General features: G+C 50.0%; 1 protein-coding gene across 5 annotated transcripts in view; it reads left to right on the top strand.

Annotated features, from left to right (window-relative positions):
* The window catches only part of DISP3 (dispatched RND transporter family member 3), a 52940-nt gene that overhangs the window by 21458 nt on the left and 6011 nt on the right, over nt 1-25471 (top strand). For 3 of the 5 annotated variants that reach the window (XM_082351321.1, XM_082351322.1, XM_082351323.1), the window contains 14 exons: nt 191-410; nt 10764-10900; nt 11814-11948; nt 12378-12538; nt 13992-14131; nt 15775-15923; nt 16154-16315; nt 17217-17378; nt 19426-19539; nt 20376-20512; nt 21686-21870; nt 23717-23847; nt 23944-24134; nt 25130-25256. In XM_082351321.1, the coding sequence (XP_082207447.1) occupies nt 191-410; nt 10764-10900; nt 11814-11948; nt 12378-12538; nt 13992-14131; nt 15775-15923; nt 16154-16315; nt 17217-17378; nt 19426-19539; nt 20376-20512; nt 21686-21870; nt 23717-23847; nt 23944-24134; nt 25130-25256 (2151 nt within the window). The remainder of the gene's footprint in view (nt 1-190; nt 411-10763; nt 10901-11813; nt 11949-12377; nt 12539-13991; nt 14132-15774; nt 15924-16153; nt 16316-17216; nt 17379-19425; nt 19540-20375; nt 20513-21685; nt 21871-23716; nt 23848-23943; nt 24135-25129; nt 25257-25471) is intronic. The other 2 variants (XM_082351324.1, XM_082351325.1) reach the window with 2 other exon arrangements.

The raw sequence follows: 25471 nt of genomic DNA, 5'->3' as shown, positions 1-25471 counted from the left end.
CCTTGGACAGCTGTGATTTCTCTAAGCCATCCGTTCTATTAGAGACAGTTGGAGGTAGCCCAAGCTGGGACAGTTTTCCATTTCCTTAGAAAGGGGGTGAGGTGTTGAGGAGGGCAGGCTGACCCTGGTGGAGGGTTGTTGGGAACCGACCCACTGAGCTCCTTGGACCCCTTGACCTCTGTCCCTGCAGGCTCCCTAGAGCTGGCCATGACTCACCCGGAGTTCTACTGGTATGTGGACGAGGGCCTCTCTGCAGAAAACCTCAAGAGCTCCCTCCTGCGCAGCGAGATCCTCTTTGGAGCACCCCTGCCCAACTACTACTCGGTGGACGATCGCTGGGAGGAGCAGCGGGCTAAGTTTCAGAGCTTTGTGGTCACCTACGTGGCCATGCTGGCCAAGCAGTCCACTAGGTATGCAGTCCAGCTGCACCCGCTGTGTGCCTGGCCTGTCCTTGTTTGCACCAGGAAAGGGCTGTATTAGCGTAGGGAATTGGTTTCCAGGTGGTTCTTTTCTCATGAGCCCCAGATCCCCTTACCTGCAAAGCTTTTCCCTAGGAGGTCTTTCTTTTCAGATCAGGGGCAGAGCCAGATACATCCTCATCAGCACTCTGACAGATGAAAAGACGCTTTTCCTGATCAGTGCTGATGGTTTAGTGAACATGACAGCTCTGGAGGAACTTCTGCCCTGGAGATCTTTGGTATTGATTTTCTCCTGAGGTGGTGCTAGGAGGCTTTCTGGAAAGAGTATTGACCAGGGTATAAGGAGTTCCTCTCTGCTTCTACTATCCAGGGAGATAGTGGGCAAGTCACTTCACTTCTCTGGGCCTCTGATACTGGTAAAACAGGGATGATGACTCCTGCTACCCTTCTGCAGTCATTAGGAGGAGACGAACTAAGAGATGTGAAGGAGCTTTTGGGCACTGGGTGCTCTGATCGTCCTCCAGCCCTTGGGATGTGTGTCTGAGAATACAACTGGGCCTCTCCCCACCAGGAAAGAGCATTGGATAGTTCATCTGTCAGTCCTGCAGGGCAATAACTCCAGTGCCTCTTGGTCTTCTGCCCTGACAAGTCAGCCCCTGGCACAGGAGGAATGATTCTGACTGAAATACCCTTGTTCCTTTCTTGAGCAACTACTGTAATAATCAGAGCTAACATTTACTGAGTGCTTACCCTGTGCCACACACTGTTCTGAGCCTCTTATACACACCATCTAACTTAATTCTTACACCAACCCAGTGAGGGAGGTGCTGTTAAGATTATCTCCATCCTACAGTTGAGGAAACTGAGGCACAGTACAATTAAGGAAGCTGGCCAAAACTTTAAGCCTTGTAAGTGGTGGAATGGGATTAAAATCCAGGGTTTCTAATTCAGAGTCCTCGCCCTGTGTGTTTTTACAGCAGTTGCTTTGCTAAGAGTCTTCTCGCAGTCCTGCTTCACTGCCAGGCAAACCCCTGTTCATCCACTGAGATCCAGCCTGGACAACTTTTACTTGAGGCTTCATTAAATGACCACCCTACCTATTTCCACAGTCCCTTTCCTTCTCCATAGGGAGGCAGGAAAGAGCATACACAGGCTTTGGAGTCAGATATATCTGGGGTCAGATCCCAGTTACTCCACCTAATTGTGGGAGATTCAGCGAGCTATTTCACCTCTGAGCCACAATTTCCTCAGCACTTGTCACTCTGTATTTTAGTTTTTTAATCCCTTGTCACTCAAAGTACAACTGTTGAATCAGCATCACCTGGGGACTTGTTAGAAATGCAGAATATCAAGGCCTTTCCCAGACCTACAGGCTTTGCAGGTGACTTGTTTGGATATTAAAGTCTGAGAAAGTTCTGGTTTAATTATTTTTCAGTAGAGTGTGAGTTTGTTGAGGACTGGGATTGCTCCTGCTTCCTTTCTGTAGGCCTGGCCCCTAGCGCAGTATCAGGAATATCTTACTAGGGATTTGTCTGGGGAATGAATGAATGGATAGATGGATGGATGGATGGATGGATGGATGGATGGATGGATGGATGGATGGATTGGAGGTAACTCAGGGAAAAGTACTTGGCTGGGTTGGGAATCTGGGAGGGACTCGCTGTAGAAGGATCTTCAAGGTTTTAGATACCAACAATTACCTCTGCTTAATATGTTCAGCTGCCGAGACAAAACCCCTGTCCTGGGTAAAAAGAAAACTCTCCTCCCCTTACCATCTCCCCAGAGCTTCATAGGAGTGGTGACAACCAGGGCCCCTGTAGACTTGACTTTAGTGCCTTCTTTTGGATTAATAAAATCTTTTTTATCAGTCTATTGTTGGTTACCCAAGAGATGGCAACATGCACTTTGACTTATTACAAAGAATAATACAAATTATCACTTTTACTACTTCCCTGATAATACCAGAATCCTAGAACTCATTCATTGCATTTACACCCCTTCAGCCTTTTGCATTTTTGTTGCATGCATTTTAATTCTATATACATTTTAAACCTCATAAGACATTACATTATTATTTTACTGAGTCAGAATCCATTTATATTTACTCACATATTTACATTTTCTGTTGCTCTTCATTACTTTCTACAATTTCATGTTTTCCTCTGGGATCATCTTCCTTCTATCTGAAGAACTCTCTTTAGTATTTTTTTTTTTTTAGTGCAGGTTTGCTGGTGATAAATTCTCTATTTTGTTTGCCTAGAAGGCATCTTTATTTTACTTTAATTTTTGAAGTGTATTTCTGCTGGTATAGAATTAGAAATTTGCAGTTATTTTCTTTTAATACTTTAAAGATGTCAATCCATTGGGTAATGACTGCCATCATTTTTTTGGGAAAAGTCAGCTGTAAATCTTTTTGTTGCCTCTTTGAATGATTGTCTTTTTATCTCTGGCTGCTTTTAAGATTTCTATTTGTTTTTGGTTTCAACAGTCTTACTATGATGTATGTCAGCATGGTTTTCTTTGTATTTGTTCTGCTTGAGGTGCACAGAGCTTCTTGAATCTGTGGGTTGATAACTTTCATCAGTTTTAGGAATTTCCTGGCTATTATGTCTTCAAATATTGCTTCTACTTCAGTCTCTGTCTCCTCTCCTTTAAGGATTCTAATTACACAAATGTTAGATATTTTCAGAGTCCCATGTGTTTTCTTTTTTTTAATGAATATGATAATAAGAGGTGGGAGCTGGAAAGTAAGCTGAAGAGTCTGGGTAATTGGCATGCTGCTTTCTTTATTTTTTAATTTAATTTAAAAATTTTAATACAATTTTTAAGGTTACACTCCATTTACAGTTATTGCAAAATATTGGCTATATTCCCCATGTTGTACAATACATCCCTGTAGCCTAACTTACACAAGTTCCATGTGTTTTCAATGCTCTTTTCCAGGCTTTTCTTTTCTTTCTTTTCTTTCCATGTTTTGGTTTAGATATTCCAATTCGCTGATCCTGTCTTCTGTTGTATCTAATCTGCCATTTAATGTCTATTGAGATTTCAATGTTAATGTTATGTTTTTCTGTTGAGAATTTCCAATGATTCTTTATTATAGATCTAAATCTCTGGTGAAATTTTTCATCGTTTAATTTATTTTGTCCATATTCTCCTCTGTGTTCTTAAGCATATTAAGTTATTAGGTTATTATGGATAACTTGTGGATTTGTTTCTGTGGTCTGTTCTTTCACTTGGTTTTTGGTCATGTGGTCCTGCCTGTGAGTATGCCTGGTAATTTTTACTGAGTGATGAACATTATATATAAAAACATTGAGGTCCAAATGATGTTATTTCTTCCAGAGAAAGTTTATCCTTCCCTCCACTAGGCAGATGGCGTTGTGACTGATCACCTTAAATAGTCAGCAGTTACACGAAGTCGAGGCAGGTTTGCAATACTGAAAATTCTCAGCCTACCTCTAGTTTGCCCTTGGTTCTCTAAGATGTTCAACTGAGAGCCCGGAGTATTCTGCAGAGCCCCTTCCCTGGACAGGTTTCAGACCCTAATCTTTGTCTCTCAAAACTGCTAAGAATATCTCTACTCTGGTTTTTCAGAGCCTTTCTGCTTAGGTTTGTAGCCTCATACTCCACACGGCCCCAGTATTTGGCAGAAGTGCTGAGGAAGAAACTGGCTTTATGCTATGCTGCTCTGCAAGTCTCTGCCCAAAGCTCTGCTAGTTTTTCTGACTCCCTGCCTAGATTTTTAGCCTCATGCCTGTGTTCAGAATCAGCAAATACCTCTAGGGTAAACACAGCTGTAGAAGGGAAGCTTACCTTTTGTAGGTTCTTCACTTTCTGGAGTCTTAGCCCTCTAGTTCTCATTGCTTCAGGAAGTCTCTAATGTCATTAAACAGATGATTTCTCAATTTTATCTGCGTTTTCAGTAGCTCTAGGCAAGAATATTGTTCTTGCATGAGCTATTCCTTTCTACTTGAGAGTAAAAGTTTGGGCCCATGTCTTTTTATAGCCAGTAACTAAGACAGGTCCTGGAACCTAGAAAGCATTCTATAAAAGCTATACAAATGAATGAATGAATAAACAATTGATTGAACTTTCAGTTTTCTACTCTAATGAAAGATCAATTAATCCATTTACTTCAACAAAGTAGATAATCCAAAGATCTTTTCTACTTGGTTTTTAAATGTCCTGTTTGGTTTTTTAAACAACTTTATTGAGGTATAATTGATATACAACCAGTTGCATATACTTAAAGTTTACAATTTGATTAGTTTTGACCCATGTATACACCGTGAAACCTTCACCACAATCAAGATAATGAAGAGACCCATCACCCCCAGAAGTTTATTTTTTTAATAAATTTATTTATTTATTTATTTTTGGCTGTGTTGGGTCTTCGTTTCTATGTGAGGGCTTTCTCTAGTTGCGGCAAGCGGGGGCCACTCTTCATCGCGGTGCGTGGGCCTCTCACTATCGTGGCCTCTCTTGTTGCGGAGCACAGGCTCCAGACGCGCAGGCTCAGTAGTTGTGGCTCACGGGCCCAGTTGCTCCGCGGCATGTGGGATCTTCCCAGACCAGGGCTCGAACCCGTGTCCCCTGCATTGGCAGGCAGATTCTCAACCACTGCACCACCAGGGAAGCCCACCCCCAGGAGTTTATTCATGTCCCCTTGATAATCACTCCATCCTGCCTCACCTTGCCTTCCCACTGCCACCCCAGGACCACTTTCTGTTTTTTATCACTGTATATTCATTTTCATTTTCTAGAGTTTTATATACATGACATCACATAGTATGCACAATTTTGATTGCTCTCTTTCACTCAGCCTAATTATTTTGAACTGTATCCATGTTGTTGCATGTGTAGATGGTTTCTTCTTTTTAAATGCTGAGTAGTATCCATTGTGTGGAGATGCCACCTTTTGTTCATCCACTCACCTGTTTATGGGTATTTGCGTTGTTTCCAGGTTTGGCTATTGCAGATAGAGCTGCTGTGAACAAGCCTTTGTGTGAACAAGTGCTTTCATATGTCTTAGATAAATACCTAGGAGTGAAATGACTAGATCATATGGTAGGTGTGTGTTTAACTTTTTAAGAAACTGCCAAATTGTTTTCCAGATTGGTTGTACCATTTTGCATTCCCACCCAGTGTATAAGAATTCCAGTTCCTCCACAACCTCTCTAACACTTGGTATGGTCAGTGTAAAAAATTTTAGCCATTCTGCTAGGTGTGTGGTGATATCTCATTGCAATTTGGATTTGAATTTCCCTAATTACCAGTGATGTTCACATGCTTATTTGACATCCATTTATCTTCATCGGTGGCTATTTAGATCTTTTGATCACTTTAAAACTGGTTTTACATTTAGATCTGTGATATTCCATTTTTAATTAATCTTTGTGTATGGTGCAAGGCATACACTATAAACACTTTGTATATATTGTAACGTGCCGATATTTATTTATTATTTTTATATGACTATCCAGTTGTTCCAGCATCATTTGTTGAAAAGATCATTTTTTCTTCACTGAATTGCCTTTGCATCTTGGACAAAAATCTTTTGTCCATATATATGTGAGTCTGTTTCTGGATGCTCCGTTCTGTTCCATTGCTCTATTTTTTATTTGCACACCAGTATTACACTGTCTTGATTATGGTAGCTTTATACCATGTCTTGTCCAAGTGTTAGTCTTCCAGGTTTGTTGTTCTTTTTCAAAGTTGTTTTAGTTATTCTAGGTCCTTTGCATTTCCCTATGAATTTTAGAATCAGCTTGTCCATTTCTCCAAATAAAAGTCTCCTGGGATCTTGATTATGATTGTGTCAGATACACAGATCAATTTGAGGGGAACTGACATCTTAACAATATTAGTCTTGTGACTAATGAATGTGGTGTATATGATGTCTTTCGTCAGATTTATCCCTATTTCATATTCTTATGCTATTGTAAATGGTATTTTTAAAAAAATTTAATTTGGCTATTGTTAGTTGCTAGTATATAGAAATATAATTGACTTTGGGTCCTGCAACTTTGCTAAGCTCCCTTGTAAGTTCTAGAAGATTTTTGGTAGATTACATTTGATTTTCTACATAGTTAATTATGTCTTTTGCTAATAAAGACAGTTTTACTTCTTGCTTTCCAATTTGGATGCCTTTTATTTCTTTCTCTTGCCTGAATGCACTGGCTAGAACATCCAGTACAATGTTGAATAAGTGATGAGAATGGACAACCCTGTATTATCCCTGACCAAAGTATGTAGGTTTTTTGTAGATGTCCTTTATCAGGTTAAGGAAGCTCCATTCTATTCCTAATTTGCTGGTGTCTTTTTTTTTTCAATCAATAAGGAATATTCGGTTTTCTCAAATGTTTTTTCTGCATCTAGAGAGAGATCATACAGTATTTCTTTTTTAGTTTAATATGGTGAATTACATTGATTGAGTTTTTAATTTTAAACCATCCTTGCATTCTTAGGGTAAATCCCCCTTGGCCATGGTATATCATACTTTTTATATAGTGTTAGATTCTATTTGTATTCTTTGTTCATTGGTATATGTTCATGATGGATACTAGGCTGTAGTTTTCTTGTAATATCTGTTTGATTTTGGTATCAAAATGTTTTACAGAATGAGGTGGAAAGTATTCTCCTCTCTTCAGATGTCTGGAGAGTTTGTATAGAACTGGTATTATTCTTCCTTAAATGTTTGATAGAATTCACCAATGAAACTGTCTGGATCTGGAGTTTTCTTTATGGGAAGGTTTTAACTACAAATTCAATTCTTAAATATACATATAGGGCTATTAAAGTTATTTCTATATTCTTGCACAAGCTTTGGTAGTATATTTCATGAAATTTGTCCATTTCATTTAAATTGTCAAATGAAATTGTCAAACTGTCAAATGACATTTCATTAAAATGTCAAAGTGATTCATAATATTCCCTTATTATCTTTGAATATTTATAAAAACTGTAGTGATGTCCCTTCTTTCATGTGTGTTTTATCTCCTTTTTTCATGATCAGTCTGGCTAGAAGTTTATCAATCTTATTGATCTTCTCAAAGAACTAGCTTTTGGTTTCATTGATTTTTCTTTAGTATCTTTCTGTTTGTTTATTTATATATTTATATATTTATGCTCTGATCGTCATTATTTCCTGTCTTACACCTACTTTATATATAATTTTCTCTTGTTCTTTCTTGCAGTAGAAGCTGAGGTCATTGATTTGAAAGCTTTCTCCTTTTCTAATATAGGTGTTTATTGCTATAAAATTACCTTTGAGCATTGTTTTAGCTCATCTCACACATTTTGACATATGCTTTCATTTTCATTCAATTCAGAATACTTTCAATTTTCCCTTTTGATCTCTTCTTTGACCCTTGTATTATTTAAAAATGTGTTTGTCTCCAAATATTTATGAATTTTCCAGATAGTGTTTTGTTGCTAATTTTGAATTTAATTCTATCATGGTCAGAGAAGATGCTTTGTATGACTTAAGTTATTCTAAATTTATTGAGTTTTGTTTTATGGTCCAGGGTATGGTCTGTCTTGCTAAATGTTCCCTATGCACTTGAAAAGAATGTATATTTTGCTGTTGTTTGGTGGGGTATTCTATAAATGTCAATTAAGTCAAGTTGGTTGATTATGTTTTTCAAGTCTTCTATATCCTTACTGATCTTCTGTCTAATTGTTCTAGCAATCATTGAGAAAAGGGGTTTTGAAATGTTCAACTATAATTGCAGGTTTGTCTATTTCTTTTTTCATTTCTATCAGTTTTTGCTTCATGTATTTTAAAACTCTGTTGTTAGGTCCAAAGCATGTAGTATTGTTGTATTCTTTTAACGAACTGAGCCCTTTATCATTTTTAAATTACTTTCTTTATCCCTAGTAATATTCTTTGCTCTGAAATTGATTTCATTTGTTATTAATGTAACCACTCCAGCTTTCTTTTGATTCATGTCAGCATGGTATATTTTTTTCTGCACTTTATTTTTTTAAATTTTTATTTATTTATTTATTTATGGCTGTGTTGGGTCTTCGTTTCTATGCGAGGGCTTTCTCCAGCTGCGGCGAGCGGGGGCCACTCTTCATCGCGGTGCGCGGGCCTCTCACTATCGCGGCCTCTCTTGTTGCGGAACAGAGGCTCCGGACGCACAGGCTCAGTAGTTGTGGCTCACGGGCCCAGTTGCTCCGCGGCATGTGGGATCTTCCCAGACCAGGGCTCGAACCCATGTCCCCTGCATCGGCAGGCAGATTCTCAACCACTGCGCCACCAGGGAAGCCCTGCACTTTTGTTTTTAACCTATTTGTGTCTATATTTAAAGTGAGTTTCTTGTAGGCAGCTGGGTCTTGATTTTTTTAAATCTAATCTGACTGTCTCTGCCTTTTAATTGGGGTGTTTAGACCATTTACAGTTAATGCATTGTTAATATGGTTAGACTTCAGACTATTTTATTTTATTCTCTTTGTCCCATATATTCTTAGTTCCCTTTTTCCTCTCTTCTGCCTTCTTTTAGACTGAGAATTTTTTATTATTCCATTTTATTTCCTTTGTTTTTTTTTAGCTATAAATATTTAGTTTAGTGGTTGCTTTAAGGTTTGTAGTATACATCCTTAAATTATCAGTGTATCTTCAAATGATGTTAAACCACTTCATGTATAGTGTATACTATATATGAATAGTATACCACCATTTCCTTCTTCCTGGCCTTTATGCTATTGTTGTCATATATTTTATCTTCATATATGTTATAAACCCCATACCACATTATTATTATTTCTGTTTAAACGGTCAGTTATCTTTTTAAAAGATTTCCATAAGAATAAGAAAATTTTGGACATTATTCATGTGTTACCATTTCCAGTCCTTTTTATTCCTTTGTGTAAATGTATATTTCCATCTGTAATCATTTTCCTTCTGCCTGAAGGACTTCCTTTAACATCTCTTGTAGTGCAGGTGTACTGGAGATGAATTCTTTCAGCTTTTTAAAAAATTTATTTATTTTTGGCTGCGTTGGGTCTTAGTTGCTGTGTGCGGGCTTTCTTTAGTTATGGCGAATGAGGGCTATTCTTCATTGTGGTGCGCAGGCTCCTCATTGCGGTGGCTTCTCTTGTTGCAGAGCACAGGCTCTAGGCGTGCAGGCTTCAGTAGTTGTGGCATGCAGGCTCAGTAGTTGTGGCTCCCGGGCTCTAGAGTGCAGGCTCAGTAGTTGTGGTGCACGGGCTTAGTTGCTCCGCGGCATGTGGGATCTTCCTGGACCAGGGCTTGAACCCGTGTCCCCTGCATCAGCAGGCGGATTCTTAACCACTGTGCCACCAGGGAAGCCCCCTTTCAGCTTTTGTATACTGAAAAAGTCTTTATTTTGCCTTTGTTTTTGAAATATATTTTTCAAGATATAGATTTCTGGGTATAGAATTCTGGGTTGACTTTTTCCCCAGTTGGTAAAGGACCTTGCTCCATCATCTTCTCACTTGCATTGTTTCTGAAGAGAAATCTGCTGTCATGCTTATTTTTGTTCCTCTGTGTGTAATGCATCTTTTTCCTCAGGCTGCTTTTAAGATTTTATCTTGGTCACTGATTTTGAGGAATTTGATTATGATGTGCATTGTTGTTGTTTTATTCATGGTTTGGGGGGCTTGGGGTCCCTTGCTTGAGCCTTTTGAATCAATGGGTTTATAGTTTTCATCAAGTTTGGAAAACTTTCAGCCTCTTTTGAAAAGTCACTAACCCATATATTAGGCTGCAGTGAAGCCTGGAAACTCTCTCAAGCCAGTAAGGCAGAGTAAGCATAGGGTCCATTTTGTTTCTCACCTCTCAGAGATCACCATTCTTTGTTATCTCATGTCTCATGTATTTTCTTACGTTTTTCATTAGTTTCACTGGGAAGGTAAATCTAGATTTCATCTTGTTACTCCATCTTGGCCAGAAGCAGATCTCACTCCTGTTTGTATTTTTAAACTCAACTTGACCAGCTTGGTTAAGTTTTTCTTATTAAGAATAACTGCTGTTAAATGCACACTAGCAGTGTAAAACAGTGTCTGGAAGCTGGTGTGAATTTAGAATTTTGCTGTGAATAACTGAGAATTGGAAGATGACATAGAATTTGGCTATAATTGATTATTATTTGTGTAGAGCAGTGGTCTCAACCTCACTGATAATTCAGTCCCACCCCAGACATTCTGATTTCATTTGTCTAGAGTATGGCCTGGACATCAGGATTTTTGGAAGTCCCCCAGGTGATCATAATGTACAGCCAAGGTAAAGAGACACTGGTGAGGTGGATGGCTCCCAGTCCTCCTCTATCTCTGATCCACTCCGTCTTTCCTCTCTCTGTGTCCTCCCTTCTTCAGCAAAGTGCAGGTTCTGTATGGGGGGACGGACCTCTTTGATTATGAGGTTCGCAGAACCTTCAACAATGACATGCTCCTGGCCTTCATCAGCAGCAGCTGCATTGCCGCCCTCGTCTACATTCTCACCTCCTGCTCAGGTAGGGTTTCTTCAAAAGCCCCGCGTGGAGTCAGCCCCTTCTCTTCTTCCAGTGTGCTTCTCTCTGGACAAAGCCTTCCTGCTCAGGAATGCCAGAAATGGTCTTGAATCCACTATGTCAGAACTGGTGGGAGGGGTGCTCAGACATCACCTTCTAACCCCAGGCAGGTAGACTGAGGTTCAGAGGCAGGTTGGGCCATGCCCAAGGGCCCCCATCCCCATGACCTCCCACAGTTGAACCTTTTTCCCTTTGACCATCATTTCCTTGCCAGTAAACTTGCTGATAAGTTTTGGGGAGTCTGGAGTATTGGACACCTTATGAATTATTCTGTAGCCTGTTCTATAGTGCCAGTCAGCTGCCCTTTGTACCCCAGTTTACTTTTCCACCACCATCTCCCCATATACCCTAGCTGCTTCTTTCTGCATATACAGTAGGTACTCTCTGTTGCTCAAGTGAATCATACCTTCAAAAATGGAAAAGAAATTCATTCGTCCATGTAACAGATATTAATTGGGCACCAACTATGTGCCAGATGCTCTAAGGTGCCAGGGATCCAGACACATGGTGAACATCACAGACACACTTCCTACCCCCATGGAACCTCTAGTCTACTGGGGTGACAGATGTAAATATATAATAATTCCCTACTAGCACTTGAGACAAGTTCTGAAAAGATGAGGGCCCATAAACAACTTGACTTACTCAAAAATGGCTTCATTTGCCACTCAGTCCTCCTGCCCAGCCCCTTCTCTGGGTGCAGAAAACTGTGCTGGGCTCAGATGGGGTGGTGGAGGTACTCCCTGGGGGTGGGGGGGTGTGAGGCAGGACCCAGCAGGGGTCAGGGACACTGAAGAGGTGTGTTCCTCTGGGTCCCCCCACTCTATCCGTCCCCTGTGCCTCTTGCCCTGCCCAGTGTTCCTGTCCTTCTTCGGAATTGCCAGCATCGGCCTCAGCTGCCTGGTGGCACTCTTCCTGTACCATGTGGTCTTTGGTATCCAGTACTTGGGCATCCTCAATGGGGTGGCTGCCTTTGTGATAGTGGGCATTGGTGAGTTGCCTCTGTTGCCATGGTAATGGGCCTTGGGAACTTGGGAACTCTGTCCCCAGAAGGGCCTTCTTCCAGGAGGCAAAGCCTGGCTTCCATGGGGGCTCCAAAAAGTCCCCTTTCAGACCTCGGAGCCTTGGAATTGGGGTGGTGGGTGGGTAGGCTATGAGTGGTGGGTGATCCTTGGCATATGATGGGTGGAGCCCCCAAGGGGTGGAAGGAATGGGTAGCTATTCTGGGTGGAGGTTAAGAATGGTGGGAAAGGTGGGAAGGGGGCTGAGATTTGGAGGAAAGGGCCTGGTTCTGGTGGGGGCGGGGGTGGGGACCAAGGAGCATGGAGGGTGGGGCTTGGGTTCCTGGCCCAGGTTGGGTCTGACCATGGACACAGCAGAGTGATCCTGAGCCCTGCTGGCCCGGGACTCCCTCCCGTAGGCGTGGACGACGTCTTTGTGTTCATCAACACCTACCGCCAGGCCACCCACCTGGAAGACCCGCAGCTGCGGATGGTCCATACCATCCAGACGGCGGGCAAGGCCACCTTCTTCACCTCCCTGACCACGGCTGCCGCCTACGCAGCTAACGTCTTCTCCCAGGTGGGAGCCCGCCCTCCCCCCCGACCTGACCTCCCCGTCCCTCCCATGCACATCTGGCCCCTGGTCTCTGCTCTTCCTACCCGCCCCTTCTCTTGGGGCCACGCAGCCTCTGCCTCAAGGTTCCTGCCACGTCCCTAGAGTCCATTTTTTTCTCATTTTTAAAAAAATTTTTAATGGAGTATAGTTGATTTACAGTGTTGTGTTAGTTGCTGGTGTACAGCAAAGTGAATCAGTTATACATATACATATATCCACTCTTTTTTAGATTCTTTTCCCATATAGGCCATTACAGAGTATTCAGTAGAGTTCCCTGTGCTATACAGTAGGTCCTTATTAGTTATCTATTTTATATGTAGTAGTGTGTATATGTCAATCCCAATCTCCCAATTTACCCCTCCCCCGCTTAGAGTCCATTTTTGCTACTAATCATCATTACCAGAACTTAACAAATGGGAGAATTAAAATAATACAAATAGTGTTTCTTATTGATGCTCATTAATGATAATCCAACCTCTGTCCTGAAGGGCGTTTGGCAGTTTCCAAAGGTCCCCCAGCTGGTAAGTGGTGAGCCTGCCCGGTCTCCTGACCGGGGTCCAGGGCCCTCTCCACCCACTGGCTTCACACCACGTGGTCATTCCTCACACTCACTTTTCTCTCGCTGGCCCCACGCTCCTTCACGTCTGAGTTGGGCTCAGGAGAAGGATCTTAGACCAGGTCCTTGGTGTCAACAGAGCCTATAGGACAGTGAGCCTGCCTGAATCTGAGAGGTTTTATGACCTGGGCTGAGGATCCCGTCTAGAAACCACTAGGTGCTTTGGAATTCTCCAGGCCTTCCTCGAGAACCACATCCAGAAAACAGGCAGAGCTGGGTTCACATCCCACCTCTGCCATTTTCTGGCTGTGTGACCTTTGGCAGGTTGTTTAACCTCTCTGAGCCTCGCTTTCCTCATGTGTGGCTCATCAGGGACTGACATGAGATGACTGTGAAAGTGTTTCACAAACAGTGAAGGCCTGTCTGCTTGTTGGCTACGGTTTCCTTCTGGCTGCCACACCCTGTGCAGGGAGCACACCCAGCCTCCCTACTCCCATCACAGCAGCTTTCCCTCCCTTCCCCCTCACTGACACGTGGCCTGCTCCAACAGGGCGTGTCTTCCTCTGTCCTTCACGTAATGACAGTTATGGAGCGCTAGCTCTGTGCTGAGCGCTGTTCCGGGCAGAGGTCTGCAGTGTGGACCAGAGGTGGGACTCTTCTTCCCCTGCCCCGCCCCTGGCACCAGCCTGGCCCTCTGACACCCTCCTAGGCCAGTGCCTCTGTTCCAGCAGCCCCGGCCTCCTCATCCTGCCTCCGTCTGAGGGTGGTCGGGGGTCCTGAGTGCCTCGCTGCAGAGTCCCCAGGCTCCCTGGGCTCCAGGCCTGATAGTCCCACATCCACCCTCTACTTCCCCATTGCCAGATCCCGGCCGTCCACGACTTCGGCCTGTTCATGTCTCTCATCGTGTCCTGCTGCTGGCTGGCTGTGCTCTTCACCATGCCTGCTGCCCTGGGCATCTGGAGCCTTTATATGGCACCGCTGGAGAGTGCCTGCCAGACCAGGTGAGCCAGGCAGTGGGTCGCATCCTCCTCTCACAGAATATCTATAGCAGGCCCTTGGGGGGCCATTCAGCACACCCTCCTATCTCCCAAGAGCCTCGTGATTCACCATTGAGCACCTTCTGTATGCCCAGTCCTATGCTGGGCACTACTGGGGGAGCAGAGGAAGAAGAGAATCCTGTCCAGTAGTTACATCTGATCACCTACTATGTGCCAGGAAGTGGGCAATGAGCTTTTGTACGAGATCTTACTGCCACCCTCCCCAAGGACCCTGGCAGCTGGGTCCTCTTATTTCAGCCATTTTATAGACAAGGAAACAGAGGCTTGGAGCAGTTGGGCAACTTTCTCAAGGTTACCCATTTAATAGGCAGTGGGGCTGAGATTTAGACCACATAATCTGACTGGATCCCATGCTCTTAGCCGCCACGTTAAATGTCCTCAAGTTTCTCATCTTGGGGGAGGAACAATATTTAGGTGCAGTGAGTGGTGTGCAGAGTTGAATGGATCGGCCCAGAGCCACTGCTGAAGGTCTAGAGGTTGGGGTCTCGTGGGCCAGGTGGTCAGTGGCGGGGGGGGGCGGCGGAGACAGTGAGCAAATGGAATCCAGCCTGGGTGTCTGCCTGGGTTGGGAGTCCTGAGGAATGATGGAGGGTCTGGGCTTGGGGCAGGGCATGCAAGGGCAGGACTGTCAGGGGTCCATGACAGTGCCCACCTGACCATGGTGAGCCCAGGAGGGGCAGCGAGGGGCTCAGACTCAGGCCCGGGACGCACTCCTCAGCTCTCCCACACACACACCCTGCTTCAGGGCCGCCATGTATGGTGGTACGGGTTGGGCACTGGACAAGGGCACTCTGGCTGAGGCACAGCGGTCTGCACTATAGACGTTCAGATTTGACTATTTCTCTGACAGTTTTGTGACATAGAAGCAAAGTGTCTTGGGTGAAGGGCTCCTTGTTTCTAATCTCTACAGAGACACCAACTAAGCCTGCCCTGTCCCGCCCCCCAGTCTGGGGCAGTGGACGCAGCAGTCTTCCCAGTCCTGGGCTCCAGCCTCAGCCTCTTTGCCTGGCGGCTGCGGACCCTTAGACATGTTACCTAACCTCTCTGCATCTCAGCTTCCTGTTCTATAAAATGGGTACACGTAACCCCGTGAGGATTGATGAGAGAATCTCGCTCACTGCCTGGCACGTAGTATTCCTGGCACATTCACCGTGTGCATTGTTCTCGTCCCCAGTCCCTAGGGTGAGCCTTGTCTCCCTCACATTCACTCCAGCCGAGGCCTCAGCCACGTCCTCAGCCCAGCCCCGCTTCCCCGTCCTCCTGGTGCCAGGGCCCTGGGCGCACGATGCGGGAGCCATGATTCCCCTGCGTTGGTCACCTTGATGCTTGGGCAGCTCCGAGTCATCATCCCCTCTCCCTGGGTGATGGCTGCTGTCACCATTTGTGTCCCCAGAGGAAGAGTGGCACCCAAGGGCCCCAGGGGAGATGGCGCTGGAGAGAACTCAGGTGCAGCCTCCTGGAGACCTGTGATGCGTGTCCTGTGTGAGCTGTCGGCAGCATGTGATACCTGGGTTCACATGTAGCCGGACCTTCCCCCGCTTCCCTGGACACCCAGGGCTCACCCCCTCCTCCCACTGTCTCCACAGCTGCCACCAGAAGTGCGGCTGCAAGAGCTCCCTGCACCTCCCCGGGGACGTGTTTGCTGCTGCCGAGCGGGCTGGGGGCAGCCCTGCTCAGGGCCCCATGCCCTACCTGGACGATGACATCCCCTTGCTCAATGTGGAGGAGGAGCCAGGTGAGAGCTGGTGCGGGCCTGTCCCGCTGAGCCTGCCAGGACCCAGGGGCTGCCTCGGCCAGGGGAAGTAGCCCTTGGCGAGCTGGTGTGAGGACAGGCCGGTCCTGAGGGGGGGGCAGGACGAGATCTCCATCGAGCGTTTGGGCTTCCCTGGAGAGGGCAGGGACCAGGGTGGGCTCTGGCCCGCTTCTGGGCCAGCCCTCTGACAGGCCGCTGCTCTGCCCCGGCAGTGTCGCTGGAGCTGGGAGACGCGTCCCTGGTGTCTGTGCCCCCCAAGGGCCTGCAGCCAGCCCCCGACGGGGGCAGCCGGGGGCAGCTCATTGCCCAGCTGCAGGAGCTGCTGCACCACTGGGTCCTGTGGTCGGCCGTCAAGAGCCGTTGGGTGATTGTGGGTAAGTGGGCTCTCCACTCTCCTTCCCCCCATCTTGCAGCTTCTCCCAGGGCCTAAGGCGTGGGGGACAGACCCCGCCCCGTGCAAAGAACGTGCAGGCATTGGGAGCCCGCCCCAGTTCCCCAAATGAGCTAGAGGTCAGAAACCTGCGCTGGTGTCCCTCGCTCTCTCGGAGCTTTACCCCCTTCCTGCGTAGAATAAAGCTGGTTCTGCGATAGCTGTTGCTTATTGAGCACCTACTACGTGCCAGTCATGACGCTGGGCAGCAGAGCAGAGCGCCCAGTGCTTGGGCTCTGGATTTAGACCAGCTTGGCTAAGCTGGAACCCTAATTCTGCCGTGTTCTAGCAGCGTCACCTTGACTGTGCCAGTTAGTCTGAGCCTCTGTTTCCTGTCCTATAAGTGAGGGTAAGAATAGCATCTATCTACTAAGGCAGTTGTGAGGAAAGCCACAGGGTGTGTAAAGAACTTAGCCCAGTGCAAGGCATGTAGTAAGTGCTCAATGAAAGTTAAGTGCTCCTATTATTATTATTATCATTATTATCATCATTGACTGTATTTAGGTCTGTGTAAGATCAAGTGGATACGCTGGCTCTTTATAAACTGTTAAGGGCTCTAAGATGGGGGCTGGTTCTTGTCCAGGAATGTGAGCTTATAGCTTATAGTCTGACCACCAGTGACACATGTGACAACCGGCCCCTACCTCCAAGGGACGGACCCCTAGCAGCCTCACCCACAGGCTGGCACGCTGGGCCTTTGCCTGCTCCCTTGGGATACCTGCCCCCCTTTCCCCCTCCCATCCCCATAGAGGGAGCAGCTCTTTCCCAGGGCTCTGGAAGCCCCGGCTGTGCATGCCCCCACCCCCGGCCCCAGCCCTGCCTAGCACAGCATCCTTTCCTCGCAGGCCTCTTTGTCTCCATCCTCATCCTGTCCCTGGTGTTCGCCAGCCGGCTCCGCCCCGCCAGCCGGGCCCCGCTGCTCTTCCGGCCGGACACCAACATCCAGGTGCTGCTGGACCTCAAGTACAACTTGAGCGCCGAGGGCATCTCCTGCATCACCTGTTCAGGTGAGGGTTTCCTGCCAGGGTGTCCCCTGTGGGCCCCTGCCCCTTTTGGAGTCCACGTCTCCAAGACGAGAGATGTGAGATCCAGGCTCCCCATCACAGTATGACCTCAGGCAAATCACTCCACCTCTAAGCCTCAGTGTTTTCACGTTTCATTAAACGAATACTTACTGGGTGCCAGCTGGTGCTGGGGAGGCCGCAGTGGGCAGGACAGGCTTCTCGAGCTCAGGGAGTTCATTCCACTGCTGGGGCAGGCCATATAATAGTAGATCTGAGCTGTGGTGGACTAAAAGGAGGGTGGCTGGGGAGCTCAGCATCGTGGAAGGCTTCTTCCTGGAGGAGGGAATGTCTAAGGCAAGACTTAGCCTGCCTGGGTGGGGGGAAGGAGGGAAGGAGTTGGCCAGGCTGGGAGAGGAGAGGAGGGAAGCGGTGTAGGCAGAGGGGAGCACCAGAGTGGGAAAGACCAGGGCCAAGTCTGATGGAGGTAGTTGCAGGAGCTAAGGCTAGCCAGATGGGCTGGGCCAGGGCCTGCTGGGGTACAGTGAGGAGTCTGGATTGTATTGTGATTGACACTGGAAGCTAGTGGAGGGCTTTAAGCAGAGAAGCTGCTGTGTGGTCGGAGGGCCAGCGTGGAGCGTGGCTGGGAGCCCAGGCGGGAGTCTCGTGCAGTCATCTAGACAAGAGACGGTGGGGGCCGGAGCCAGTGTGGCCGATGGTGACAGTGAAGACAAGAGGTTTTTAGGAGGTGAAACCCACAGGACTTGGTGATGGAGCGCGTGCCGGGGATGAGCTAAGAGGTGAGATAAAGACGTCTGCTGGCCTTAGAGTTAGTCTGATCCAGGCCCTCGTCTTACAGAGGGGAGCCTGAGGTTGGAGTTGGGGCGGGGGAAGTCGACCCAAGGTCATACAGCTTTGCCGGGTGGTTAGAAACCGAATGAGAAGAGGCTTGGGTGAGTGCTTCCGACTCCTGGGGGACGACCCGCTGACTGCTGTAATTGCCTTCATGTAATTACGGTGGTGTTCAGATTAACCTGGCCTTCCCCTTGGTAAATGGCGTTAGCCAAGTGCATGATAATCGGCTGCAGCTCAGAGAGGTGCCCGAGGAGCCCCTCCTAAACTGGCCGCGTCCCTGCTCCTCTCCCACCTGCCTGGGCATCGAATTTCGCTCCAATGTCACTGCCGCTGCAAGGCCTCCCACCATCCCTCAGGGCCTGTCTGCTCCCACTTCACAGATGGGCAAACCCTGTGATGATCCCGAAGTTCCTGCAAACATCTGGAGAAGGGCCAGGACCCCAGCCAGAGTCCAGCCCCAGCCCCTTGTATCTCTTAGCCTCTGAACTGCCTCTTAAAGGGGCCCTTCAGGCTGTAGCAAAAAGATTTTCGGCTTAAGGGGCAGACAAGACCGATCCTGATGGGGCTCTGCCTCTCACTTCCCCTGAAGGTCATGTAACCTCCCTGAACCTCTGCTTGCTTCTAGGTCAAATGGGATTAATGATAACGACCTCCTAGCATTATCATATTAGTTTTTTGAAGGTGTAAAATTTCTCTCATTAAAAAACAAAAACAAACAAACAACTCATCTGCAATGCTTGGGGCAAAACAGGAGGTCTCCCCTGTCTCTGCTAGTTGATAACATGCCGTTTCTAATTATTCCTATTTATCAAACGTTCATCACGAGCCAGACACGTTGCTAAGCGCATGAGATGCAGCACCCCCTGTTGTCCCTCAGCCACCCTCTGGAGGTACCCTCTGGGTGTCGTCCCATTTGACAGAGGAGGGAAGTGAGGCGTGGTGAGGATGAGTAGGGTAAGCTGCCGAGTGTCTTTCTCTGGATGGGGCTGGCAGCTTCCTTTCCTTTGCCTTAAGATTCTTGTAAAGTCAGCATTTGGCCTTTCTTCAGTTCCATCTAGTTTCTTTCAGACCCCTGATACCACCCCCTTCCCAAGCTGAGGGCCCTGGGGCCCAGGTCCCTCAGGTCGTCTCTGTCCCAGCCTTGGCCGGGCCCAGCCAGGGAGGCCCTGCTGCCTGACACGGTGCGGTGGGGGGGTAGGTCTGTTCCAGGAGAAGCCCCACAGCCTGCAGAACAACATCCGGACGTCCCTGGAGAAGAAGAAGCGGGGCTCAGGGGTGTCCTGGGCCGGCCGGCCTGAGGCCGCCCTGCAGGGTCAGTGGGGAGTGTGCACTGGCTGGGTGGGGCAGTGGGAGGTGCTGGTACAAGGGTGCAGGGGCCCTGTGGGGAGAGCACGTTAAATCCATGCTTTGATTCTCCTTCGGGAACAAAAGCCTGTGTTCTTGGGTCACCGTGGAAAGGTCGGTGCGGGGGTGAACCTGAGGCCCTTGCCCGTCGTCCCACCAGCTCTCTTCAGCCAGAACAGGGCGATCCCTTCCTGCCACCACCCCAGCCTGGCTTGTGGTGCACGGTGAACCTGCCTTGTGTGCCAGATCCATCCTGAGTGTCTGGGGGAGGGCTGGGGTGTCCTGAACACTGGAGGCTGGCTTATCCCTGCTGGGGTCTCCATCAGATGTGGGATGCCGGGATGCATGTGGGAATTAACCCCCAACATGGGGCAGTTGTGCGTGTCCTTGTCACCACACGGCCATCGTCACCCCTCTGTGCCCAGCATCCTCATCAGCAGCACACCTCCACCGTTCACACCATGCCTGGGGCATCGTTGTTGGTGTCACTTCCACTACCCTAGTCCCTACTGGCACATCACACCATGGCTCCCACCATCACTGTCATTCCCTCTACCCGTGCTGCCACCCCATTCAGTGTCCACCACCACCTCCCCCTCCATCTATACCTCCACCACCAACAACCAGTCCCCCATCATTGCCATGGGCTCGGTCCAGTAGAGAGGAACAGAGCCACCATTCAGAGAGGACCCCAAGGTCAGGCTCAGCTCCTCAGTCAACAGAGCAGAGGCTGGGCTGTTGCAGGGTTAGGGGAAGCCAGTCGAGGTGATTGTCCCTCCTCCTCCACCCCTCGTTTGTCCCTAGACTCCCCAGGCACTGTGTACGTCTCCAAGGTGAAGAGCAAAGGCCACCCAGCTGTCTACAGGTTCTCCCTCAACGCCAGCCTGCCTGGCCCTTGGCAGACCGTGTCCTCTGGGGACGGGGAGGTGCCCTCCTTCCAGGTGAGCCTGGCTGTCATTAAGGGAGCTGCCACTATCAGGGGAGGGGGCCCTCAATGCCACACTGGTGGGCACTGGCCACATGGGGGTGGGGGCAGGGCCTGCGAGGATGGAGCTGCTCCAGTCAGGTGAGGACCCTCTCCCACCGTTAGCCAAGCCTGCGGCAGGGACCTGCAGAGTGGTGAGAGCACGGGCTGCCGAGTCAGCCAGGCCTGGGTTCGAGTCCTGGCTCTGCCATTTATAACCTGTATGTCTTTGGGAAGATTATGTAATCTCTCTGAGCCTCAGTTTCCTCATCTGTGATACGGGGACATGAAAGGCACCAGCCAGGGATGTTGGAGGTACATGAGGCAAGGCCTGTGCGTTCTGTAACATCTGGAACGTAGTAGGTGCCCAGTAAAATGGGAGCTGTTAGTTAGATTGTTGTTCTCAGCCGTCTGTTCTAGCGCCCCAGAAAAGGGGCTCCCAGGGCCAACCCAGACCTCTGATTTTTCCCTCTCAGGAATCATTTGTGTTTCTTTAACATGTTACACCTCCAGGGTGACAGTTACACATGTCAACTCATTTGTTCAGGGTTTATATTTCCATTCGAAAGATGGGGTGTGTGAGGTGTTCCCTGGCTCTGACCTTTGCACTGCGGTTCTCACTGCCTGGAGGGCTTTCCTTCCAGCTTCATGCGTGGCTGGCTCCCCGTTCAGATCTCAGCCTAAATGTCACCTCCTCCTAGCACCCTATCCTGGCCATCCTTATCAGTTTGGCCTCCTCTTCCAGTGCCCCATTCGTCCTGTGCCTTATCGTCCTAATAGTTAATTCAAAGCCCTTAAAAGAATCTGAGGCCATCGTAATTGGCAGCTCCAGGAAGGAGGGCAGGGACCAAGCCCGTCTGGCTCGCAGCCGTATCCTCAGAGCCCAGCTCAGGGCCTGGCTTGGAGTAAATCCTCAGTTGAAGGAAGGACTGAGGCTCAGAGAGGTAGGGAAGGATTTGCTCCGTCCTTAAACTTGAACCCAGGCCTCCTGCGCCTCTGCCCAGGGCTCTACCCCCTGACTCTGGGGGCTGGAATGGGGGCAGGGGGCGGGGAGCACTCCAAGGAGGGAGGGGACCGAGCCTGAGGCTGGGCCCAGGCCAAGGCAGCCTCCCAGAGTCACCTGTCTTGTCTCTGTCAATCCACTGCTTAGGTGTATAGAGCGCCTTTTGGTAACTTCACCAAGAAGCTGACCGCTTGTATGTCTACAGTAGGGCTGCTCCAGGCGGCGAGCCCCTCCGGCAAGTGGATGGTGACGACCTTGGCCTGCGACACCAAGCGGGGCTGGAAGTTTGACTTCAGCTTCTACGTGGCCGCCAAGGAGCAGCAGCACAGCCGGTAACAGAGCCTTGCAGATAAGTCGGTTCCCGCCGGCCCGGCCCGCTTGTTTGCCCCGCTCGCGACACCTTGAAGAAACCCCTGTCCATTTCTGCCCATCTGTTCAGATGTTTCTCGCCCGGGACTGGGGAGTGGGGGACACCAAGACGCCAGGCCCGCAGTTCGCTCCCCGATCTGCTGCCTTCCCTCTGGATGGCTCCCGCGGGAGGCGCAGCGGCCGTCTGGCCCCTCAGCACACCAAGCAGTTCCCAGCTCAGAGCTTTTGCATTTGCTGTTCCCTGGGCCTAGGATGCTTTTCCCTAGCTCCTCCTGGGATTGACTTGTTCTCAAGATTCAGGTCCTTACCCAGATGCTTACCCACCCCCAACAAGGTTTCCCTGACCAGACCGCCCTCCCCGGCGAAAATAGCCACACCCGCCTCTCCCCATACATCACCCGCTGCTCTCTTTCTGGCTTCTACCACCACCTGGAATCACACTGACCTACTGGTTGATTACCTGTCCTTGCTCAGGAGCACGCAGGCATCCTGCCGTGATTAGCTTACTGTTCTGTGCTGTATCCCCTCACCTAGTGCTGTGTAGCGGGTGCTCAGGAAGCACTTGCTGAGTGAATGAATGAATGCATGAGTACACTCTGCATTCCTCTCCAAGGCAGTATCCACACTCTCAATACCTACAGTTAATTCAGAAAAAAATGATTTAACGTTCCCCCTCCCTCAGACTGTAAGGTGATGGGAGAGAGCCCGTGTCTGTTGTCTTTACCTACTGTATACGCACGCCCTACCTAGTGCCTGGCATGAAGTAAGTGCCCATGAACACCTAATGATCAACTGCCCTCTGTGCCTCGGGGCTCTCCGAGCCAGCTGGGGCCATCTTTTCCCAGGTTCCCCCCGTCACATTCTGACCATTGAGGCTGTGTCAGCCGAGGGCCTTTCTCTCATCCATTCATTCATTTAACATTGAGCCCCGACTGTGAGCCGGCACGGGGCTAGTGCTGGGGATGGGAAACAAGACAGATGTGACTCCTGCCCTCGGGCTCACTAGCGGGAGACAGCAGCTAACAAGTCAAGCACAGCATCATTACAGATTACAATACGTACTCTGAAAGGAAGAGCCCGCTGCTGCTGTAGCCCAGAGAACAGCAGCGTGGGGCCTGCACCGGTGACACCGGGTCTCTGACAGGGCCTGGCCTCAGGACATTGAGCACCCACATGAGGCTGCTGCTTGGGGCAGGGGGATGACCAAGATGGGCTCACTGGGCCCTTCTGGCCTGGCACACCTCGGCTTGGGGGATGAGGGGGGGGTGTCCCTCTGCCTCCCCTGCAGGGTCGGGCTCACGCTGCACATATACAGTAGCCACTGGGGTCAGGCTGCCTGGCTGAGCTTAGAACATTCTAGAAAGAGCCTTGAGCTACATCAAGTCCAGCGGTGAATAAGCTAACCGTGGAATCCTTTCTTCAAACAGAATCTTGAGGCTCTGTCACTGGTCAGGTTAAAGTGGGGCAGGGGGCTTCTGAGCACCGACCCCCAGGGCTAGCCCTGGGGCCCCTCGAGGACCGTTTGGAAGCTGCTGGTCTCTTCCACCCCTCCCGCCACAGGCGAGGAGACACATGCAGGGAGGGGAAGTGCCTTGGGCAGGACCACAGGGTGGGCCTTGGCAGGGGCGGGACTAGAACAGGTGTCCAAACCCCGGCCCTGAACCTAAGATTGAATCCCTGTGCTGGGGGAGCCCAAGTCCGTGCCCTGCGCTCTTCCAGCCCCAGCACACGGCCGCCTGTGACTCTCCCCCGCCACTGCTCCTGGCCCTCCTGGCCTCAGTCCTGGCCTCGCCTCCTTTGCCTCCACAGGAAGCTGTACTTTGCGCAGTCCCACAAGCCCCCTTTCCACGGGCGTGTGTGTGCGGCCCCTCCTGGCTGCCTGCTCGGCTCCAGCCCCGATGGGCCGACCAGAGGCTTCTTCTACGCGCCCAGCGAGAAAGGTACACGCGGGGAGGCTCTACGTGCCCAGCGAGAAAGGTACACGCGGGGAGGCTGCGGCGGGGCCTTGGGAGGCTGGGCCCCGCCTTCCCATCCAGCTGTGACTCCCTCCGCAGCGCCCAAGGCCCGCCCCTCTGCCACCTTCGGCTTCAACCCCTGCGTGAACACGGGCTGCGGGAAGCCGGCGGTGCGGCCGCTCGTGGACACGGGGGCCATGGTCTTCGTGGTCTTTGGCATCGTTGGCATCAATCGCACGCGGCAGGTGGACAACCATGTCATCGGAGACCCGGTACGCGTGCCCACGTTGGGCAGATGCCAGAGGGCCCGGCTACACCAGGCTTGCGAACTAGCGCCAGCCCAGGGGCCGCCGGCGCGGCTCTGCACACTCCCCCTCAGCTCCTTGGCTGCTCACCCGGCCCACAGGCTCCGCTACGTGGCACCATTTCTCTTGAGGACTGAGTAGCGCTGAGCTCTTAGAATCGCCCAGGAATCTGGGTACAGTGGGGCCTGAGCCAGCCACCCCGCATCATTAGGGGTGGAACGGAGGTGAGGGCAGTACAGGTGTGCAAAGCCTCCCTGCCCTCCTCCTCCTGCACGGGGCCCTCCCTGTGCCCACCGCCCTCGCTGCGTGCCTCGGCCATGGTGCCCTCCCTCGGGGTGGTCTCCCCCCCTTGTACATGTTTGTGCCAGGGCTGGGCTCTTGGGTGTTGGAGGGGAGCGGAGCTGACACGGAGCTGTGACGAGGTCTGTGCCTGGCACTTGGTGGGTACTGAGACACGGTGGGAAGGACTGTGGACGTCGGTACCCTTGGTCATGACCCCTGCCTTGGGAAGTCAGCCTGGCTGGGTGTACAGGGTTTCAGACAGAAAGAAATTCAGGAGCCAGGTGGGGTCAGAGGAGATCTGTCCGGTCTGGACCGGGAGTCCGCAGGTGTTCGGAGGAGGGGTGGGGAGGCAGGGAGGAGAGGAGGCCGACGCTGGAGGACAGTTGGGACAAGGCTGTGCCGAGGGAGAGGGGAAGGCAGGGAGCCCAGGTGAGCGCGTTGTAAGATCAAGGAGGGGAGGCTGGGGGGGCCCTTGCGGGTGGGCAGCAGTGGGAGCAGAGGTGCTGCCGGGGGCAGGGCAGAGCAGGCTCGGGCAGGACCGCAGGTGACCAGGCAGAGGGCTGCAAGTGCTGGCGACGATGGTAGCAGGAGCTGCCGGAGGTTCCTCCCTGGGCCTGGGGCCCAGGAATGAGTTCCCGACTCACTGAGCAGTCGCCCTGGCTTGTGTCTCCTTGTGAAAGGGCAGCGTCATCTACGACAGCAGCTTTGACCTCTTCAAAGAAATCGGGCACCTGTGTCGCCTCTGCAAGGCCATCGCCGGGAACTCGGAGCTGGTGAAGCCGGGCGGGGCCCAGTGCCTGCCCTCAGGTGCGTGCGGGGGACCCGAGGGTGGACAGCCCCGGGGACGCGTGTGCCTGGCGTGAGGGCGTCTGCAGACACGTGTCCGAGCTTATGTGTGTCCACACTAGGGTGGGGAGCGTGCGAATCTTCCAGATGAGAGCGGGCTCGTGCCTAAAGGTGAACCAGCGCAGAGCCGCACGGGCGTGGGGAGGTGTGCGGTGTGTAGGGCGCACCTGCAGGAG

The sequence above is a fragment of the Balaenoptera borealis genome, assembly GCF_965194805.1.
Source record: "Balaenoptera borealis genome assembly, chromosome: 1".
Lineage (NCBI taxonomy): Eukaryota > Metazoa > Chordata > Mammalia > Artiodactyla > Balaenopteridae > Balaenoptera > Balaenoptera borealis.
The sequence above is the reverse complement of the archived record's forward strand: the minus strand, read 5'-3'. Positions and strand labels throughout refer to the sequence as shown.